The sequence below is a fragment of the Falco peregrinus genome, chromosome 8 (genome assembly GCF_023634155.1).
Source record: "Falco peregrinus isolate bFalPer1 chromosome 8, bFalPer1.pri, whole genome shotgun sequence".
NCBI classification, from domain to species: domain Eukaryota; kingdom Metazoa; phylum Chordata; class Aves; order Falconiformes; family Falconidae; genus Falco; species Falco peregrinus.
In genome coordinates, this window is record NC_073728.1 from 37,659,504 (window position 1) to 37,679,356 (window position 19,853).

Here is a 19,853-nt window from a genome sequence, read left to right on the forward strand (position 1 = left end):
TCCCTGTGCTGACATCAGTTTTGTTCTACGGTATAGTAAGCTGGAAGAGAGAGAAATGTGTATGATATTGCTGTTATCCATTTGATAGGAACTTGGGCAAGGGGAAAATGGAAGCCGATTCTCCCTTCAGCTTGGTAGTGGATAAAAGAAGAACAGGTAAGATAAAGAGAGATGGACTCTTCTGGGGACCCCTGTAGCAGCTGGGGGTGTTCTGGTATGCATGGGCAGAACAGGCATTAGATAATGTACCAGGCTTTTTTTCTGTCTGTGGTTTCTTTGATTCTCAGTTGATGCAAACAAATAAGAAAAAGGAAAAATTTCTTCCTTTTTTTTTTAATCCTTTGCTACCTGCCTGTCTCTCCCTCTCCACCCACTGCTTCCTGCTGTAGTGCTCAGAAAAACAAGAGCTCAGTTAGGAGAAAAGTTAAAAACATTTGGAAGAAAATTGGAATTGAAATCACAGAGGATAATAACATAGCTGAAGTTCAAATGAATATTTCATAAATGTATTTACAAGGGATGCTAAGCCACTAAACACTAAAAATGACACGGGCTATGTATGCATTATCCTGTACAGATTCAGCAAAGAAAGTAATTTAATAAGCTAAGCTTACGTTAAAATTATAATCAATAAATGTCCATTATAGAAAGAGATTTATCCCTGGGTGTTAAAAGAACAGGGCTACAATTTGCATGCAAACTACATTCTGTTTTAAGATTTTTCTTTTTTTAAGGTTTGAAAGGGTTACACAGGAAAGGTAGAAGAAAGCCTGTCTGAGATGTTGTTCAAGGCACAGAGAGAGAACGAGGAGGAATGTTGAGGAAATTATACGGCTATAAGCTTGACACTTATAACATGCAAATAAAGAGAAGATATTCTGAAGGGCAATGAGGAGCCAGTATGGGTTCAATAATATTAGAACAGAAGATAGCAGCATGAATTTTAATGATGAAGATCCTTCACAACTATAACCTTCTTATACTTTATAATTAATTATTAGAATTATACCTTGATCCTGAATTCAGAGCCTTAAACAATAGACTTATATCCCTGGCCAGAAGCCTTCTGACTTTACTGGGTTGTGTTTTGGCTATATCTGTCAGGGTAATCAGGTTGTACTGTCAGGTCTTCACTCCTTTGGTCTAATGTTTCTTTCCTAGCTCAAGAGAAAGAGAGATGTGAGTTAATCCCACAGGAGGCAACGGGAAGCCACAGGCGTGGTGCTTTAGACTGGGTATCCCATAGGAATTGGGAAGAAAATCACTCATGGGAAAAGATGGTGATCCTGGGATACCGTTTCTCTGTTTTCAGATAGGGAATTTTTGGAATATTTGTGCTGCCGTCATGAAAGTTAAAAACAGAATCAGACAGAGAAAGCTTCTAATGGAAGAAGCCTAATCCATAAAGCTGCTGGTTTCTGTAGTTGAGATAAGTTGAATATTTCGAACGACGTTTTTTAACCTGTCTTTCCAAAAGGGAATTTCCCTACATTTGCAATACAGTCTGAAACTTGATTGTTACTCCTTAAACTATGACCATCAAAGTCACAGGTATTTATCAAGGATAATGTGTGTATTCCACCATACACCTGATTTGTTGGGACAAATGACTTATTTTACTGATTCTCTTTTGGAAGCTGTTCTGTTCAGTTACAGATGAATGGGGAGGAAAACTACTCTCCTGACTGACCTCTTTATTTACAGTCTGATAAAAGATGACCATTATGTTTTATCCCTTACCAATGTCTTCTAAAAGTCTCTACTTTTACTCTTGTGAAATTCTGTGATTTAGTTGTAGCCAGAGAAAGGTGAAACCGTAAGAAAAATACAGCCTGCACAGATGCCTCTGGAATGTCATTGTGAGTTGGATTTAGCATTAAGAAATTAATAATTCACTGCATTGCATGGACATTGTACATCGTTGCAAAAGAGCCAAAGTTTTTGCTTGTATGATTGCATCTCCAAAATGTAGCAGACTTGTTCCAAATAAGTTCCTCAACCTGTGGTAACTACTTCTGATAATATAGTCTGCTCTTGCTCCCTGAGGTATTTTCACAATACTCTAGACATAAAATTATTCAGACTTAGACATTGTCAATCTTCATTGCAACAGAACTGAAAATCTGTTCTAGGTTATTGTCAATGGTGGTGTCTGCTGAGAGGTTGAAGCATTTTGGACTATCACTTGTGATATAGATCTACGACCTTTTTTCCTGGTGAAAGTTGGCAGGAGAATCTGAGACGTCTGTATTTGCACTTGTAGGTATTTAAATTAATTATTAGGAACCCAAATGCAGAGAATGTCATGTTTTGCTTTTTCTGGTTTTACAGAAGACTGAAGAGAGAAGATTTAAAAAAGACTGTATTGTGGCAGCTATATCTACTGCTGCCTCCAAACGTCTTCTTGAACTGTCCAGGTAGGTTTAGGCCTTTGTAAGTTAGAAACTGCACTGATGAAGGTAGTCTGTGACTTCTTAATAAAGACAGATCAAAAGTACGTGTCGAAGATAATTTATCAGTACTTGTCCGTTGTCTTTTTTGTTGGCTTACTGGCCTACTCTGGCTAGCTATCTCGGTATAGAAGACTGAAACAATTTTTTGAGTCTTAGAAATGTCCAGAAAATAGTGGTGGAAGTTTCCACAGATCCTTTGGTTTAGTCACCCTACTAGAAGTGTGTGAGAAAGTTAATGAGGAAAAGAGGTTCAGTGTGTAGGTGAAACCTGTATCTGCATTTCCATTGCTGCCACCCCTATACGGGCAGCTGTGTGAATGCACAAGTTGAAAACAAAGAATGAAGCTGGGTTATTGAACCTCCTCCTACCCTTGAAAAAGCCCCAGAGAAACAATCCAGCTCGATTTGCCTCTGGACATGGGAGGAGGTACAGCAATTGCTGAGAAATGTTGTCACCTGTATTGTTACTTGCAGAGCGAGATGGAATTTTTGCATGATGGAATGGAAACAAATTAGATTAATAATATACTATCTATTAATTATTGCATTTTTATAGTATAATAATTTCATGTGCAATGTAAAAAGAATATGTAATGTTTTAATATAATATATAAGAATAATATAGGTTATGAAATAATATTTGAATAGCATGAATAATAGGTTGCTACTTTCTTATCTTATAATGTGGATGGTTTGGTCTGTTGTTGAGTTTAACAGCCAAAGTCTGTAGTTAAAGTGGTGTAAATCAAGGCCTCTCTCAGCCTTCTTGTTGATACCATGGCAAAGCGCAGAATTAGGGCACACGCATCCACATGCAGGTAGGGGGTGATGAACACAAGGAAGCCTCGGGAGCTTAAATTGAGGTGTGTAATTTGGTGCAGAGGGGAAGCACAGAGGAGCAGAGTAATGAACCAAGCGCCTCCTTGCCAGCAACGCTCTGGCGTTGGCAGAGCGTGTGGATTTGGCCCACTGTTTGTGTGCTTCTGGGAGGTGGGAAAGAGGCCATAGTGACACAAGAGCAACAAGATGATGTTACCAGGGGCTGGTTACAGTCCCCTCTGCTGCTGCTAACAGCCTGTGTCAGTGCCAGAGCTGAGGGGAAGGTGAGCGCTGCTTTGAGCAACGGAGGCGTTCAGAAGGCTTTTTACGTTCAGATAGATAAATACATTTTTTCCACTGAGTTCTGGATTTGGGCAAATAGCCTTCCATTAAAACTCAAAACCAGACTTCTTTTCAGAGGTTACACTCTATGTGAAACTTTACACCTAACATCTGTGAGGATGAAGAGTTTCTTGTTCCCCTGCTTCCTCCCTGCCTCACTGTGAATACCCCGGAGCAACATTATAAGACCTCAGCATCTGCTCTCTGACAATACTCTTCTCTTTTTATATTTAAAAAAACCAGAAATTCTAACCGCTTGGTGTTTATTTGGGTTTGCTCTGGGACCTAAGAGTTTCAGCCAGTTCCTTTTGGACAAAAACCTGATTTAACTTCCCACTACAGTGAAAACATGCGAAAAAACAGTAAAATCAGAGTGACTAACAATTGAATGGATTTGGAGCAAAGTTTCAAAGTTAGATAGATATGTAAAATATTCCCTAGGCTTGTGTGCCTGCGTAGGACAGCAGAAATTGTTAATGACAGTGTAAGCCTTACTTGCCTTTCACAGGAACAAGCACGATTTGTTTATTTAGTTAAAAAAACTGAAGCAAGAATATGTCATCAACTAATAAATAACTTTAAACATTACTGTGTTTGAACTAGAAGACAGCTGGCACAAAGAAACAATTACACAGCCATTGGGATTTAACTGACAAAAGATTTCCATAAGTAATTATGCTTTGCAAGTGGGAGAGGAAAGAAAGATTGCCCTTTAAAGGAGATAACGCCTTGATATTTTCCTCATGCACTTTTACTGTAAAGCCAATAACATACACAAACTGCAGTGACCCTGTATGTAACAGGCAATAACAGGTCTCTTCCCATTCCAGATCTTCCAGCCCTTCCACGTGCAAGTACTTCCAGCCACCTCGGTGGTCGCTCTGAACCCACAGCGTTTACAGGGCTGGACTCTTAGAATTTCTTTCTGTGCTTAATGCCATCTGGGTATGCAGAATGAGCTACTCAGTTTCCTTTTCTCCCTGACCCCCCCTCCCTTTTTTTTTTTAACCTTAAATTTATTTCATTTAAAGACGATTAATTTTGTCTGACATGTTGAGCTCAGCGTCCACACATGTAAAAGATGAGTCAGGTCTCTCTCACACTGATGTTGAGTCCAGAAATGTTTCTGGAAGTAATAGTTCTACCAGCAGCATAAGACAGTTCTGGCAAATAAGATGTTATCTTACTTGTTATGGTTGTTAGCCATCACAACAAATCATCTTATGGTTGCCTTTACATGTAATAAAATCATCTAGGTTGGGAAAGACCTTTAAGATCATAGAGTCTAACCATAAACCTAACTCAATATACACATAGTAGAAAATTTAAGGAGTAAAGGTCTCCAGCGCAACGTGTGTGACTACAAAACTGTAGTAATTAAAGCAGCACTTACGAGTCTGGCACAGCATTCCTACCCATCCTTCAGAGCACTCGCAGATGTTTGGACCTATACATTCTCCACCATTCAGGCATTTCTGCAGGCAAACAGCTGAACAGATTGACATGAAACAAGTGAGAAGAGGTACATGATGTATCTGTATGTTCCAGATCTGTTTGAAAGGTGACCTGCTAGGTTTTATTCCATATGGCTAATTTGTAAAGAATGCATTCTATTCATCAGATAATCGGTGTTCAGGATTCTTTGTTATTTCTCCTTAAGAACTGGATCTTTGATGTCTGTCTATGGGGAGCTTTGCTATTTCTAATGCTCAGCTCACCATCAGCTAAGAATGCTCTCCATATGATATATTCATATGTGTTATATGCATACTATGCATTCCATGTTAGAAATAAATAGATTCTCATAGTAAAGTTTGATAGGTTTATTGCTTATGTTATTTCTTCAGAGACCCTGAAAGAGAGAATGCATGTTTTGGTGTATATGTGTGACATACACATGCTTCCTTCAGAATTTCTGAAAAAAATATGAATATTATAATTTCAAAACACTGGTTCTGAAATCACATTTACTGTCAGGACCCAAAGGGTAAAAAGCCAATATTTTAATCTGGTTTACATACAGTATGTCATCTTGATTATGAATTTATTCAGTTTATCTGTCAACATCATGGTAATGAATAGCCACGTAAGGAAAAATATTCCTTGAAAATATTTTAGGGTGAGAGGTTTTTTTTTTTAATTACATTTTTATGTAACTGTAGTCAGATCTGGTAGAGTTACAGAGTAAGAACACATCATTCTCCAAATTATTCACCAAAATGTATCTGGTGACCTTGAGAGTATATCAGTTTGGGAGGCTTTATAGCAGGCTTTAGATAGTTCTGTGTTTTGAAATATGGCATTTCTCTGTAAAACCTAACAAAATATGTGAAGCTGTTGAAACATAAAATCAATGCTTGAAGTTTAGTACTATGAAAAAGAATTTCCATAACAAGATGTATAACAGACAGCTGCATGAAGCAGAACCAGGGTTCCCCGACACAGCTTTTTTGCTCTGCAAGCATCCAATGTTTATAGCATTTTGTATTACCTGTGCTTAAAATGGTTTTCTTCAAACTGTTGAAGTAGCAAAACAGGTTCTATTTGCTATGTTGTAATCTTCTCTTAATGTTAAAAAACAATTGACGTTGACTAGCCTAAGTAATAATGATCTGTTTGATGGGCAGTAGAGGTGCTTACGTTTATTACAGTGCTTTCCCCTCCAGCCAGATGGGCAGTCGCAGACGTTTGGGCGTACGCATTTCCCTCCGTTCATGCACGTGGGCTCACAGACACCTGCAGGTACACATCAAAGAGAGAACGCGGTAGCTGGGAAATGAGGGAAGACTTTACTAGGGACTTAGTTGCTTCGTTTCAGAAGGTTCAATTGCTTGTAATTAAAACCCGGAAAAGTAATTTGGATTTGAGAATCTGAAACACAGAGGCTTGATAGCTCCCATAAATCCTTCTGGAAAATGCTGCGCCTTGTGTGGAAGCTCTTTCAGGGAAGCTCCAGTAAGAGCTGCCTCACCAGAAAAACAAGAGAGGCATTAATTACAATGATTCTCAGTAAAACAAATAAGAAATTTTCTGTGGCAGCTGTGGACAGACCAAATACTTGTTACAGCTTTCACTTTACTGATTGGAAAACATGCTCTCAGATGTTCATTTGGATAAGAAAAGGCTTGAAGAGGATAGATTGTTTTCACATAATTCTGGGAATATTTTTTGCATTCAACCAAGCATAAAGACTAAGTAGATCCATTCCTCCATTGCCTTTTTGCACCATTATTTGTTAAGGTACTTACCTTTTTACTTTATTCTTTCATACAAATAAGATGTGAAAGCTAAGTTGTTCTTTGAACTGCAGGAAAACATTATTTTTATTTTTTTTTTAGATTTCATTAGAAACCTAAGTGTTAATTTTTGTGTCTCGGATTAAGCCTGCATTTATCAATACTCCTGTTTTACAACATTCAACAGTAAAATCTCATTGTTCTGGCAAGTGAAACCTCTGCAATCCCAACCTGCTTTGATATAGGTGGATTGCACAGGCAGATAGCCAAGGGCCTCATCTCCTGTTTCTCCTCGCCTATTGCAGTAAGTGTAGGAAGGACCCATCAGAGGCAGTGTACTTTAGAAGCATGGCAGTGCTGCTACGATGGGAGTGGGAATGATTTACCTTTTACATGGAAGAAGGCATCTGATAACTGGGTAGAAGACAATAAGGCCATATTACATAGCAAGTGGTTAAACTGGAGCATGAAAGTCAAGTCAGGAGGAGACCGACAATGAAGGCTTGAGAACACGAGTGTCACATGGCTCCTGCCATGTTTAAAGCTTCATAGGCACAGTGCAATTTTCCAGCGATTTGTTATCAACTGCCTAATCAGCACCAGTCCTCCATGCTTGCAGAACCGGGTGGCTGCTGCACACCTAGCCCTTCCTCAGTAGGGCGCAGGCTACTTGCTCCTGCAGGCACTGAGGGGGCTGACAGCTGAGACGTAGCATTACAGTGCCTTTATTAGCCTTAAGGTTGTGATGTGTTTTGACACATCAGCAGTAAGAACAGAACTTGAATACTAATGCTATCGCAAGTCTGATTTTCAAGTCATTGCCATGTACAGGACTCTGAACCTACCACAGCCCCCTCCGACCTTTACTGTAGAACGTGGAATCCTGCAAAGAGCCTCAAAATAGGAATGATTAGTAAAAAACAGCATGCAAAAATAAAGCGACTGTTATTTGATGGAAGAATAACCTTCTGTTCCTCTTTTAGGTATGATCAAGTGTTTTTAGATAGGTAGATTTAGGTTCGCTAATTATTCCTCTGATGTATTGACATATTGCTTTTGTGGCTTTTGTGTCCTGGTGTATTCAGTGCCAATGCTGCTGCACTGGCACTTTTAGTGCTATATTGCTGCTCTTGGTTGGCTGCTACATTTGCATTTTGTGCTGTGCCAAGCCTCCTGGATCTCTTAGCATAGTGACCTGCCCTCAGGCAGGTCAGACTTAGCCACATTCATAAGGGCTGCTTGGATCCAAGCCCTTAAACCGGCGTCCTCTTTTTCCTTCTTTCTCCACCTCTCCTGATCCATGCTATAGTCTTGGTCTCTGCTTACTAAGGCTGACGGGGTTCTATTGTTCTTGCTGAACTATCAAAAACTAGTGCTGCAACCACTAGTTAAAACCTAGATGAGTTCAAAGTGTCATGGAAACCATAACTCTGAACTAATTTTTGATTTTCCCTCTTTCTTTTTCTCTCCCTTTTGATCTCACATCTCCAATACTGGACTTCTGACCCACAATCTTAAGTTGTGTTGTGTTTGACTGCCTGTTCCGATTATAAAACAGCTCAGATACTCAGCATTTAGAAAAGATGACCCCAAACCAAAATACATGTTTCTAGACTTTAAATGACCTTACGCTTTTTGATATTTGCAGACCATAGTGTCCCCAATGCTAACCTGCTGTTCCAAAATCAGTTGAAAATCTATAAGTTTGTTTTTGAGATCACATGAAACTTGGACAATGTCTTTCCCCCCTGCCCCTTAAAAAGTAAAGCCAAGAAAAAGTAACTAGGGACACAGTAGCACTTGTTCAAATGAGTATTTCTTATTTATTTTTGTTCCTTACATATCCTCTGTTTTTTTAACCTTATCCAAACAATTATGTTTTAAGGCATTCCTGGTTGTTTTGTACTGACAGCAGAGTTTTGTAGGCTGTAGAGCAACAGACCCTTCAATTACAGGGAAACTAGTCTGATTTTTCATTAACTTTGTTTTTGGTTTGTGAATAACTGAACTTGTTCCTGCTCAATTTGCATTGTAATTCAGCAAAACTTTAAGCAATGACTGAGGCCCAGTCTTAGTCTGAGTAAAACTTTCAACTTGGGATCTATTTCTCTCTTTTTTCAGCTGCCTTAGAAATGAACAAGTAACTATGAAAATACAGCGTGAACTTCCTTTGTGGTGTTTATTGCTCATGGCATCTCTCACATCAGTGATAAATCCAAAGGAGTTCAATTCAAAGCAAACTACGGGAAGTACCAAAACTGTTCTGAACTGGGAGGGCAATTCTGCCTGCTGGCCCTCCAGGGCAGGTACTTTCTCTTCTTACTAGGGAATTCACCAGCACCTCTGTGTCAATGAATGCAGTGTTATCTCTCCCCTTTTCCTGTCTGACTTCTCCACCTTGTTCTCCCTTTCTTTAGCTTGCTTAAATACAATTCCATCTCAATACCCATCAGACAGACTTCAACGTTTGTTGATGATAACTAGTTTGGATCCTTTCTAGTCCCACTCCTTGGCCTCTGTGGAGGAGCTCCAATTTCAAAATAGCAAACAAAAATATTACAGCCTCTCACAGGAAAACTAAATAAATTATCAGACACTAGGAGAGCAAATCGAATTATTGTAATCCTCCCAGGCACTGGCATGACTTTGAAAAGACTCACGTTTCTTTTTTTTCCCCCCTCCCTTTAAAAAAGGCTTGGCATCTTGACCCAAAGACAACGGCAGATTGATAGGCTTTCCACTTGCCTTGGGGACTAGCCCTAATGACACAGATATAAACACATTATTTCCCATTGCAGCAGTCTGGTAGGGTACATCGCTGGGGGTAGGGAGAGTCCTGGACTATCGACACATTCTGGGTGCAAGCTTGCCAGCACTCAGTATTACTAAACCCTTAGTCCCACCCCCTTTGCTGTCAGTGTCAACATTTCCGTGCTCTTCAGTAAGAACCAAAGCACATAATTTCATATGCAATATAGTTACTCAGTTCTATAATGCACCACAATTCTATAAGGCCACTGTTTAAAACTAGAAAGGACTTCCATCTTATGTTTTCCAAAACTGGTAAGTTAGATAAAGTAAGCCTGTGTTGAAGGTGATAATGCAGGTTAGAGAAAAAGCATGAGTATGTGTTGTATTTCAGGCGAGGGCTGATTTTGATAAGGTAAGAAGCAGCTGAAGGTGCTAAGATAAAACATAGGTGTTGAACAGAACATCATACAAAATATACGCAATTCTGTGCACTGAAAGGCACTCTCAAGTCACTAAGTTTTCTGTTTTATGCAGCAGCTATTTCTCTTTGATGCCTTTAATGCGTTTTGACCTTACAATCACTTAAAATTTCCTGTGACCCTTTTCATAGCTTATCCCCTCTAGGCTGACTTGATCCAGTGAAGTGCTGCTTGCAACTCTTTATCAACCTCCACGGAGCTCCATAGTTCAACTGTTCAGCCCTAACATCTTTAAGGTAGTCAGACCTCTTGCTTTGTCAGCCAAGGGGAAGAATCTTCCTGCAAAATAAATATTTCCAGTGGTCATTAAAATTCTAAGAAAAAAAGCAACCAACACCTTGAATTTTGTGTGTAAAGTCAAGTAGGTCCTCCTGGTGTACGTAGCCCCACTGATGGACACCTACAATTCCAGTGTCTTCCTTTGCCTGCCCTTCTTGCTGTTGATTTACAGGAACGGTTCCCCTAAAACATACAGTGTCAAGCAAAATATCTCTGCTGTGAAAACCAAAGGGACTGGGGGCAAAGCTGGGCACTGGGCATGGTTTGCCAGGCTGCACGTGCTAGAAGCAACTGAGAGTAATCTCTTATTCTAACAAACAGTCACGATATTAGCCAGCAGTATCTGCTGATTATCTTACAGTGATTAAAAGAAGTCAGAGATTTCCCTCAGGCTCCCGCTGTTTCTGTGGTTTAGCAGACAAAAACTTTTCAGGTTGAACCTAAGCCACCTTTTCATGCAAGTAACTCATTACATCTTCTCTCTCTAGAAGTAGGTAATAATAAGTAGCGAAAAGCCTGTAGTTTTGTTGAAATAAGACAGTCTTCATCACCAGCCTCTTAAAGTTAAAACAGAGGGAATATTAAATCAAGCTCCTAAAATCTAGGCAGAAAGGGATCCTGTACAATGTTCCAGGAACATGCCTCGCCACAGCTGAACATCCATGTCTTTTCCTGAGAAAGACTGCCCAGACTATTTCTTTCTGAAGCAAAAATTACAATTACTTATCATCATGTATCCTAAGCCATGCTGCTGCTGAGGCAGTGCATCACACTGCAGTGCTGATTAGAAGATGTAGTTTTCAAGACAAATTTTTTGGTTGTGTGTTTTTTGGTTGTTTTTTTTTTTTGTGCCCTGTAGAACCTAAGAAAATTGACCTGCTTCCGGATGCATTCTGCATTCGGAGGGATGAGAGAAAATAGCCTCAAGCAGTAACATCTGTGTGGGCCAGCTAAGGTAATGCATCAGGCTATAGCTTGCTAACAAAGAACACAGAAATGCGGCCAAAACAACACCTACCGGTAGATACAGACTTCAACATGTCCTTTAAATCACCACCCCTGTGCTGTCATTTATTTGGGATTCACAGGCACTGCTTTTATTTCTGGCTGGTGTTGGTTTTGGACTGGCTTCTCTGTGGGTCTAGCGCATATTTTGATTTGTTTACTCCTCTTTTGAGGAGCAGGAAGCTTGATCAGTTGCAGTTTTGGGTTTTGTATGTGTATGTGTACATGTTGTTTTAATGTTCCTCTTCTCCCTTCTGCTTAGGGGTTATCTTGATTTGGTGTGACATTTTCAAAAACAAAGAGCTGTAGCTGGGGATGCAGAGCATGGGACAGATTTAAAAATAACACCAACTGGTCTTGTCAGGAAAATATAGATGACAGAACTTAAGCTGAGAACAAAAATGAAACCACATAGATGTGAAAGCAGTGAGTTTTGGGTTAAAACTGGCTCTTCTACTCCTTTTCCAATGTTTATAGGTAATATACATCACCTACTGATAAAGCACAAAAACCTAGCAGAAGGTCTGTGCCAGGAACGGCACAATCATGAGACTGCAGCCTTAAAACGTAGGGATGTTGCTGATCTTTTCCATAGGATGAGAACTGTGAGGTCAGGTCAGCAGTTTCAAAAAATAGCACGGTTCAATTATTCGACTGGAAAGAAGGTTCCTCATCTCTCTGGATGCATTATGCATCCCAGCAGCGCTGCTCGAATGAAACATTATCCTGACTGCAGTAAGGAAACAATTGGTTGGATGCTTCTAGGTTCCAAATAAAGATTTGATCTTGCTGAATGATCTTTAAACCTTTCAAAAAATGAATCACAAAATGGGGGTGTTCTGGCCAAAAAGGGTGTTTCTAACAAAGGGCACCATTGTGTGGATTCTACTGCCCTGACACTAGCAGGAACTAGTAGAGGTAAAAAATGTCCTTCTCCCCTTTAGAGGGTATAACTGATGCTCAACAGATCATTAGTGAGATGGATGTACCAATATATCTGTTGCTGTGAAGGTCCCAGATGCACATATCTCTGAAAAACATGTTATGGATTTGGGACACTAGCAATTTCTAGTCCCCTTTTTTCTACCTCCAAGGGCAGTAAGAAACTACTTCTGCCCATGCTGAGTTTTAGGCGCATATGTTGTTCCAGAGCTTGATTTTTCTCTGAAATTCCTCATCTATGTTGATTTGGATTTGTAAGTAAAGAAATAACTTTCTCTCTAAGGTCTATCAGAGTACCCTCGGATGTGCAATCCACTGAATGTCAGTAATTATAGCCACAGATTAAATTTTAAAAAGAAGGAATACTTGTCATGTAATAAAATTGTTTGTAATTTTTGTGCAAGGTTCTTCTAAAATTTAGATCCTTATCCATATCAAGCTACCAATCATTTTGAGGTTTGCTCATCCCTATTTCTCGCTTCACATATCTCTGACAGAGATGCAAAGCATTTCTTCAATAAATTACCTTTCTGAATAGTAAAAATAATTTGGTAGAAACCTCTGAGGGATGTAGTGCGGGAGAACAAATTACTACAAGACACAGTGGGAGCTGTAAATGTAATTGTGATGGGTGTGGTGACAGTTTGCATTTATAATATATTCACTTTACTACATGGGTATAGCAATATGAGTTAGTTTGCATGACCTAGCACACATTAGAGAAGAAAAAATGCTCTGAAAAATTGTAGACCATATAGATAGTGCAATGCCAGTGCTTTGCCTAATTATGTCTGCTCTTTGTTCTGATGCATACTCTGATATACCTATGGGGCCTTTCAGAGACATTAAAACAGGAAATAAATCTGGTTTAGGTATTAGTTCAGGAAAAACGGGAAAAATAATAATGTATGGCAAAATTACTGAGATGCTGGACTAAACTCTGAGTGTTGGTTTGTGATGTACTGTGCTCGTTTGCTGTCATGTCATTCTCATCAGATGATAACTTTTGGTACCATTTAAAGAGGATCCTGATCTCTCCATCTGTACCTCCAAAAGATTCCCTGGTAACGTATGGTAGGCAAGACTCCTAAACCTCAGGATGCTGTGGAAACCAATGAGGGATGGTCACCCCAACACAGACAGGGGACTCGGTGCTCTCCTTGGACAGAAATATTTCTCCCTTTAGGTCTCCCAATCTTCATTTTGCCCATTATCTCTTGTCAAGTGAAACTCTTTTGAGACATACAGTGGTATGATGTTTGGATAGCCACAAAACATTTCAGCATCTTTCAGAATGAAAGGCACTATAAACAAAATAAGCATGTGCAGGTGCACGTGTTTTGAGATCATTAGCAAAACCTTTTTCTCATTTAGTGATTGGTTTTAGACCAATACCAACACTATTAATTTGAAGAGAATATAGCTAAACTTTTTTTCTCATCTTTGCAACTGTTAGTAGATAATTAATGTGGGGAATTGTGAAGTATACTCTCAGCACAGCTTATATTCCCATCTTGTTAGGGTCTTGTGTTTGGTAACACTTTCTCTTCATTGAAGAATGCTCTGTGTTTTATTAGGTCAGTGAAGCGCTGCAGCATGTGTATAAATTGTTCTGTTGAGCTGCTTTCTTGTCATGCCTGACTAAGAAGTGAAAGAAGGTTCTCATACACGTTGTTTTCCTCTGTTGATTATTTTTGCAGCTTCTGTGCTTGCAGTATGACCTGCCATTTAGGCATGTTTTCATTGTGCTGAGTGGGCTCAGCCTGTGCTTGATGCAATTTGCTTTATTTTCATCTGTACAAAGGAAAAGGGAGATTCAGGCAAAGTAACCAAAGAGAACAGCAGGGGCATGGGAGACAGTCTCAAGCCAAGAAGATGAGCCTCAGGCTACTGTGGTCCAGCTGGAAAGCGAGGACCTCAGGTGGGAGCCTGGTCAGGGGGTACAGAAGAGGGTTACTGTCTGCATTGGCACTGCACTAATCTGTTAGTCATTCTGCTATTATCTCTTTTAGAAAGTAACCTAAGGCTTACTTGGGAATTGATGCTCGAGAGGATTGTCTTGCCAAGGTGTTTTTGTGGCTAAATAGGCAATGTTAATCTCTAGAATTTGCTGTCCTCTGGGCTTTTCAAGTGGTAGATCCCATGCCCCTTTTTTCAGAGACATTAAAAAAATATTTTCATTAAAAATAGACACCCCCCCCATTTTTTTTCTTCCTTGTTTCTTAAATCAATTAGTGGAAAAAACCAGTTATCTTCACATGGAAGCCCACTGCAAGAGAAATGCAGTAATTCAGGAATCCCTGCCCTTTTTATGTACTGTATGTCTCTACATACAGCAGCAGACCTACCACTTCTTTAGTGCCTTTAAGAAACAAGTAAAGAAATACTGATTCGAAACGTAGATTTTCTACTATAGTAAAATTCATGCTGTAGTCTGTGAACGTTTTGCTTATGGAATGAATAAAAAATTAATAAGACTTTTGGGTTTATTTAGGATATATATTCAGTTCTTACCCAGAAATGTTCTTGTTCTCTTCCTGTGAAATAAATTTAGACAACTGCATGTACTCAAGACCCCTATTAAAATAATACATCAGCTACTTATATGAACAAAATTTAGCTTTGAAGCAAGGCCAACTAATGGTTTTGTCACAAATCCTTACTGCAAGTGAGCAGAGAGGAGCACTGCTGTGAAAACAGACCACAAACCAGGTTGTTCTTGAGTCATTGTCTCCTGTTTGGCTTTTCTCCGGGTAGTTCGAGCTCTCCCTGTTCCCCCCAGGCAAGATGCATGGATCATCTTGTGTTCAGCTGAATGGGAAAGACCACAGTAGCCCTGATTTTATTTTTTTTTCATTGTCTTCCGTTGTATTTCCTGCCCAAGGAAGGAAGATGACATCTAATATGAACCTATTCTGTTACATGGGCTGGAAAATCAAGTAAGAACTGAGACCAGTGCTTCCTTTTCCTATGTCTCCAGACTGTGTACCAACCAGTCAACAAGCCAACCTGCCTATCTTTCTGCTTCTGTTGCAAAACTAATGCTTTTAGCAGTAAGTTACAAGTCTCTCTGCTATGAGAAACTCTTTATTTCCAAACACCCACTGTCCAAGGATATTGGCTATTCAGAAATCTTAGACAAATAGTCGTTGCCTCTAAGCACTTCCTTGACATATGAAAAGCAAGTCTGATGCAAACTATTACTCCATCCATTTAGATGAGATACGTGGAGTGTTCCCTGCTTAGTTGTGTAGGAGGGGACGTTGGACCTCTGTTTTGTAAACTGGCTGATTTTAGAGAGCTTAAGTCAATCTGTCTACCCTGAAGTTATTCCAAAGACTATATCACCCCTTGTCAAGATGACAATTCCATAGAAGTTTGTTTTGTTGAGCAGTAAAACTTCCTGCTTCTGCAGCTGGCAAGGCAGTAATCTACAGAAACGTTACGTGAGAAGGCTGGGATATGGGAAATTGGTGACTTTCACAATGTGACATTGCTTAGCAAAAACTGCCTTTGAAACGCAGTGTTCACATTTCCAATTAGTTTGCCTCTAGCTCTCATGCAAGTAAAGTCCTCATGGTACCGGGAAGGAAAAAGGAAGGGGGAGAGGGAAAGGAGCAAGCAGAGCTGGAAGAATGACCGTGAGTTATATTGTGCACTGTGTATTGGCTATAAATCCTGCCTGCAGGAATTACTGAAATGGAGAAACAGTTATCTACCAACTTTGAGATCCAATCTGCAAAGTCCCAATGTCAGCATGATGATTTATGTGATAGAAAGTCGGCAGGATTCAGCCTGATGCAATGAAATAGATGCATGCAGAAACACGCTCTTTGTTTTAAACCGTAGGCACGCTGCAGCTAGCTGGCTGCCAAGGGGGGGCGAGCAGGTACCCTGCCACGGGGCAGGCTGCAGGTGTGCCTCCTGTTCTGGAGGAGGAGAAGGATGTTCAGCCCTGTTCTCCTGTGACCTTTGCTTGCTGATGAGCTCCAGAGGGAGCTGTGGCTTGCCTTTTCGCTCCGAGATGAACTCGCTAGAAGCAGCGGAGAAGGGATAAACGCGTGGTCCCGTGAATCTCTCTTCTTCCCCCCCGCCCCTTCTCTTTGCTCCAACCGTTCATAAGAAAACTCAGCTTTTATTTTCCTTTTTTTCAGAGCCGTTTGTAAAACAGTCCTATGAAAATGCATGTCGTAAATAAATGAAACTTAATCAGTTTGTTTTGTTTATAATTTTTTTAAGGCTGTGGTAGAAATTGGCGTAAACGCTGCTTTAAAGCCTCGTGAACAGGAGTGATAGCCAGCATTGTTACAACTGCACATTTTTCAAAAGGGAACTTAAACCCACACGTGAATAGCTTTTCTTTAGTATTAATGCTGAGTACATTTGTTTGATGCAAAGTTGATTCAGAAATATATTTTATCTTGAGGTACTGCCAGCATTTGCCTCTTTCCACTCAGCCAGACTGATTACACCGAAAACAATGTGTAGCGAGCGAGGATACGAGGTTATACAATTGCTGAGGCATAACCGCACATTTCACTGTCAGCTCTGACACCCGCTCGTCCTGGGTGCGGGTGTCTGGTTTGCATAATCACCAGGTGCTTATTTATCAGCCAGCACACCAGGCAAACCTTCGATTTCAGCTGGCAGCCAATCAGACCTTGTTGATTTACATGGGGTTTTTTGAGACGATGTTTATTTACGTACAAAACAAACACAAACTTTCAGGCTGAATGCCTTTCTCTGTACGCTGAGGAGGCAATGAAGAGGAAGCCCCAGTGGCAAAGATGTGGTGCTGCTCTGTCCTGCACATTTTTGGGTGTCAGGCAGAGAGTATCCGAAATGCCAAACTGTACTGGGATAGAAGTGAATATCCTAAGGCATCCAAGAGTGTGTTTGGGTTTGGTTTAGAAATAACCTGTCTTTGATTGGCTGCTGTGGCTCTTAGTTTTAATTATCTCCTTCAATTGAGAATCTGCAGCTGCCAAAAGCAAACAGAAGCTTTTGTTTCTCTGTCCGTGCAGGTGAGATATTAAGAAGGAAAGAGAAATGTCTAAAAGCAGTGGAAAACATTCCAAAATATCCAAGAGGTAAGTGACCAAAAACCTGATTTGGCTGATTTTTATCTTTGCCTCTAAACACTGTTTCTACCTAGAAAAAACTTCATAAACCTGCTATCACAATTATGCAATTAGAGTGAGCTCTTTATTCAGTTATTTCACTTGTGGATGGTAAGGTGCCTTTTTATGGTATCTGTTGAGATGAAAGAAGTACTTCTGAGCTTTAATTGCTGGAGAAACACCCACAACTATTATTATTCTTATTTTATTGCCTCATCACAAGGACAAATGTCTGTCCCACTTGACCAGCTGCTACTTACATCTGGATTGCAAGACACTTGGATTCACACCTTAGGAACAACCCTAATGTGTGAATTATCTCCAAGATGGGCATACAAGTGCTTCTGGCTTCCCTGACGTAGCTCCATCAAAGAGGTCATCCAGAAGTGTGTTATGGCACCATGAGCCTGGAAACTGGAGCATCACTACTGTAATCAGGGCTGTGCATGGCAGGGAATTTTCCCCTTGCTCTAAACTCTGCTGCGGAGCATACCAAAGCTGAAATCTGAAGGTTTGCTCACGTGGTTCAGATGATTATTAGTAGGTTTCAGAGGTAAGTGTGCAAAACCTGCCTACTGCTATGTATAAACAATGACAAAAATGAAAAGACTGCCAATTTCAAGCATTCACTGCAGGTTCAGGAAGGTAATATTTTTGTTCAGATCAGTTTCTGAAAAGACTATTTCTCAGTTTTTATGGTTCACAGGAAATTTCCCAAACTAAAGATCAAAAATGTGAGGCTGCTCTGTATGTAATACATGGGTAGGAAACTTCTTCAGACTTGCCTTTCTTAGTCTTAAGTTTACTTGCTCTATCTTGATAGGTTTTATTAGGCAGGTAATAACACCCACCCAGAATTTCTAAGATTAGAGATTCAGTGTGAGTGAGTACGTGAGTGTACGTGGTAAAGCTGCCTTGTTTTTGAAACTGTACTAGAAGTGTAAAAGGATGCAAGACACAGCTCATTCATATTCAGAAAGCGAAGAAGAATGAAAATAACGATAAAACCATTCACAAGGAATTGTTTTTCTTGGCGTTGTCCCACTCCTCATTTTGGCTAAGCCACCTGTACGTTTCTCAGTGTGGGGTAACCTGGCAGCTCCAGGTTAGACACCACTGAGCTATGATTTGAGCCATAGGTTCACCTCTCATGGTTCCTTGGAAAATGTGGTATGTTGCCCAGGTGATATGCAAATGGAAGCTGTTGAAGTGCTAAACTTCCAGTAAACTTTATATCTAATTACAGTTTTACTATTGCCATATACGTCTGTCTTTTCCTTACTCTTTGTGTAAGGATATTACACTTCAGTGCAATTTGTAATACCCTGTGCTACTCAGGGTGCAGCTGGGTTATGTGAGGTCCTTAAAAGCAAGCAGAAAAGATGCTCAAATCCAGAGAAAACCCTCCCTGTAAAGGTAGAAATTTACTGGTTTTTTCTGATTCCTTCTTGCCCTGCCCTTCCTAGGAAGGTTAGCAGAAGCACTGTGTGGGTCACCTCCCAGCTGGGTTTCTGAGCACTCAGTCACACAACCCATGGCACTGCTCTCATATCTAGAGTCAGTGGCCCAAGTCACTTCAGGACTATCAAAAGTAAATTGATAAATGTATAAATACATATATATATATAGTGCTAGTGACACTGCAACTGAGACAGAATGAGCTACATGATATATTAGCTCTTTTTGGAACATCAAATGGATGTTGTGGTATTTTTTATATGTTTTATTTAAGAAAAAGGGGTCGAGTAGTGAAACTTCTTCATGCTAGGAATTTATTTTTCCACTTTTTCATGTGTGTATGTGTAAAAGAGTTAGGAGCATGTGTCTACATTACTCGTAGCCTTTAAGTGTATGCCACATATGTTCATCAATCCATCAATCAGGTCAATGTCTGGTTGAAAACGATATAAAATCATGCCTAGAAAAAGGTATGAAATGCCTTTTGCATTGGAACTCTGAGATGTATGGGACTGGGAGAAGCCTCCAGCTGATGGGAGTACTGGTTTTCTCCATTTAGTTTGTGGGGGAAGGTTTGCAGAGGTCAGCTGAGACTTTCTTCTGCCATGTGTCCTGCAGTCCTTTGCTCCAGAGAAGCGGAGAAACCTGGATCCTCCAGCAAAGAAGAGAGAAGCTATTTCATATGACAATGGTGATAAGACATACAGCTGTTATAGCCACTGCTTGGTGTGAAAACCTTGTGAATAACCTATTTCTTTCTGTGGCTCATGACAGTCATTCCATGTGCAGTTGATTTTAAGCAAGGAAAAAGAAACACGTTACTCAACATTTTTTACCTATTAACAGTCAGTGGCCAGTAAGAGTAAGTGAATAGTAGTATTTGCCTTCTACTTAATCATGTTTCTCTTCATTCATTACAGACATAGGTCCTTTATCTAAGTTTTTATAATGCTAGGCTAAATAAATCAG

General features: G+C 40.0%; 1 protein-coding gene across 1 annotated transcript in view; it reads right to left on the bottom strand.

Moving 5' to 3' along the window:
• LOC101920666 (von Willebrand factor D and EGF domain-containing protein-like) overlaps positions 1-19,853 on the bottom strand; it is a 185,895-nt gene that overhangs the window by 12,488 nt on the left and 153,554 nt on the right. The window contains exons 26-27 of the mRNA XM_013303196.3: positions 6,255-6,350; positions 5,008-5,103 (exon numbers count right to left, since the gene is read on the bottom strand). Of these exons, the coding sequence (XP_013158650.3) occupies positions 5,008-5,103; positions 6,255-6,350 (192 nt within the window). The remainder of the gene's footprint in view (positions 1-5,007; positions 5,104-6,254; positions 6,351-19,853) is intronic.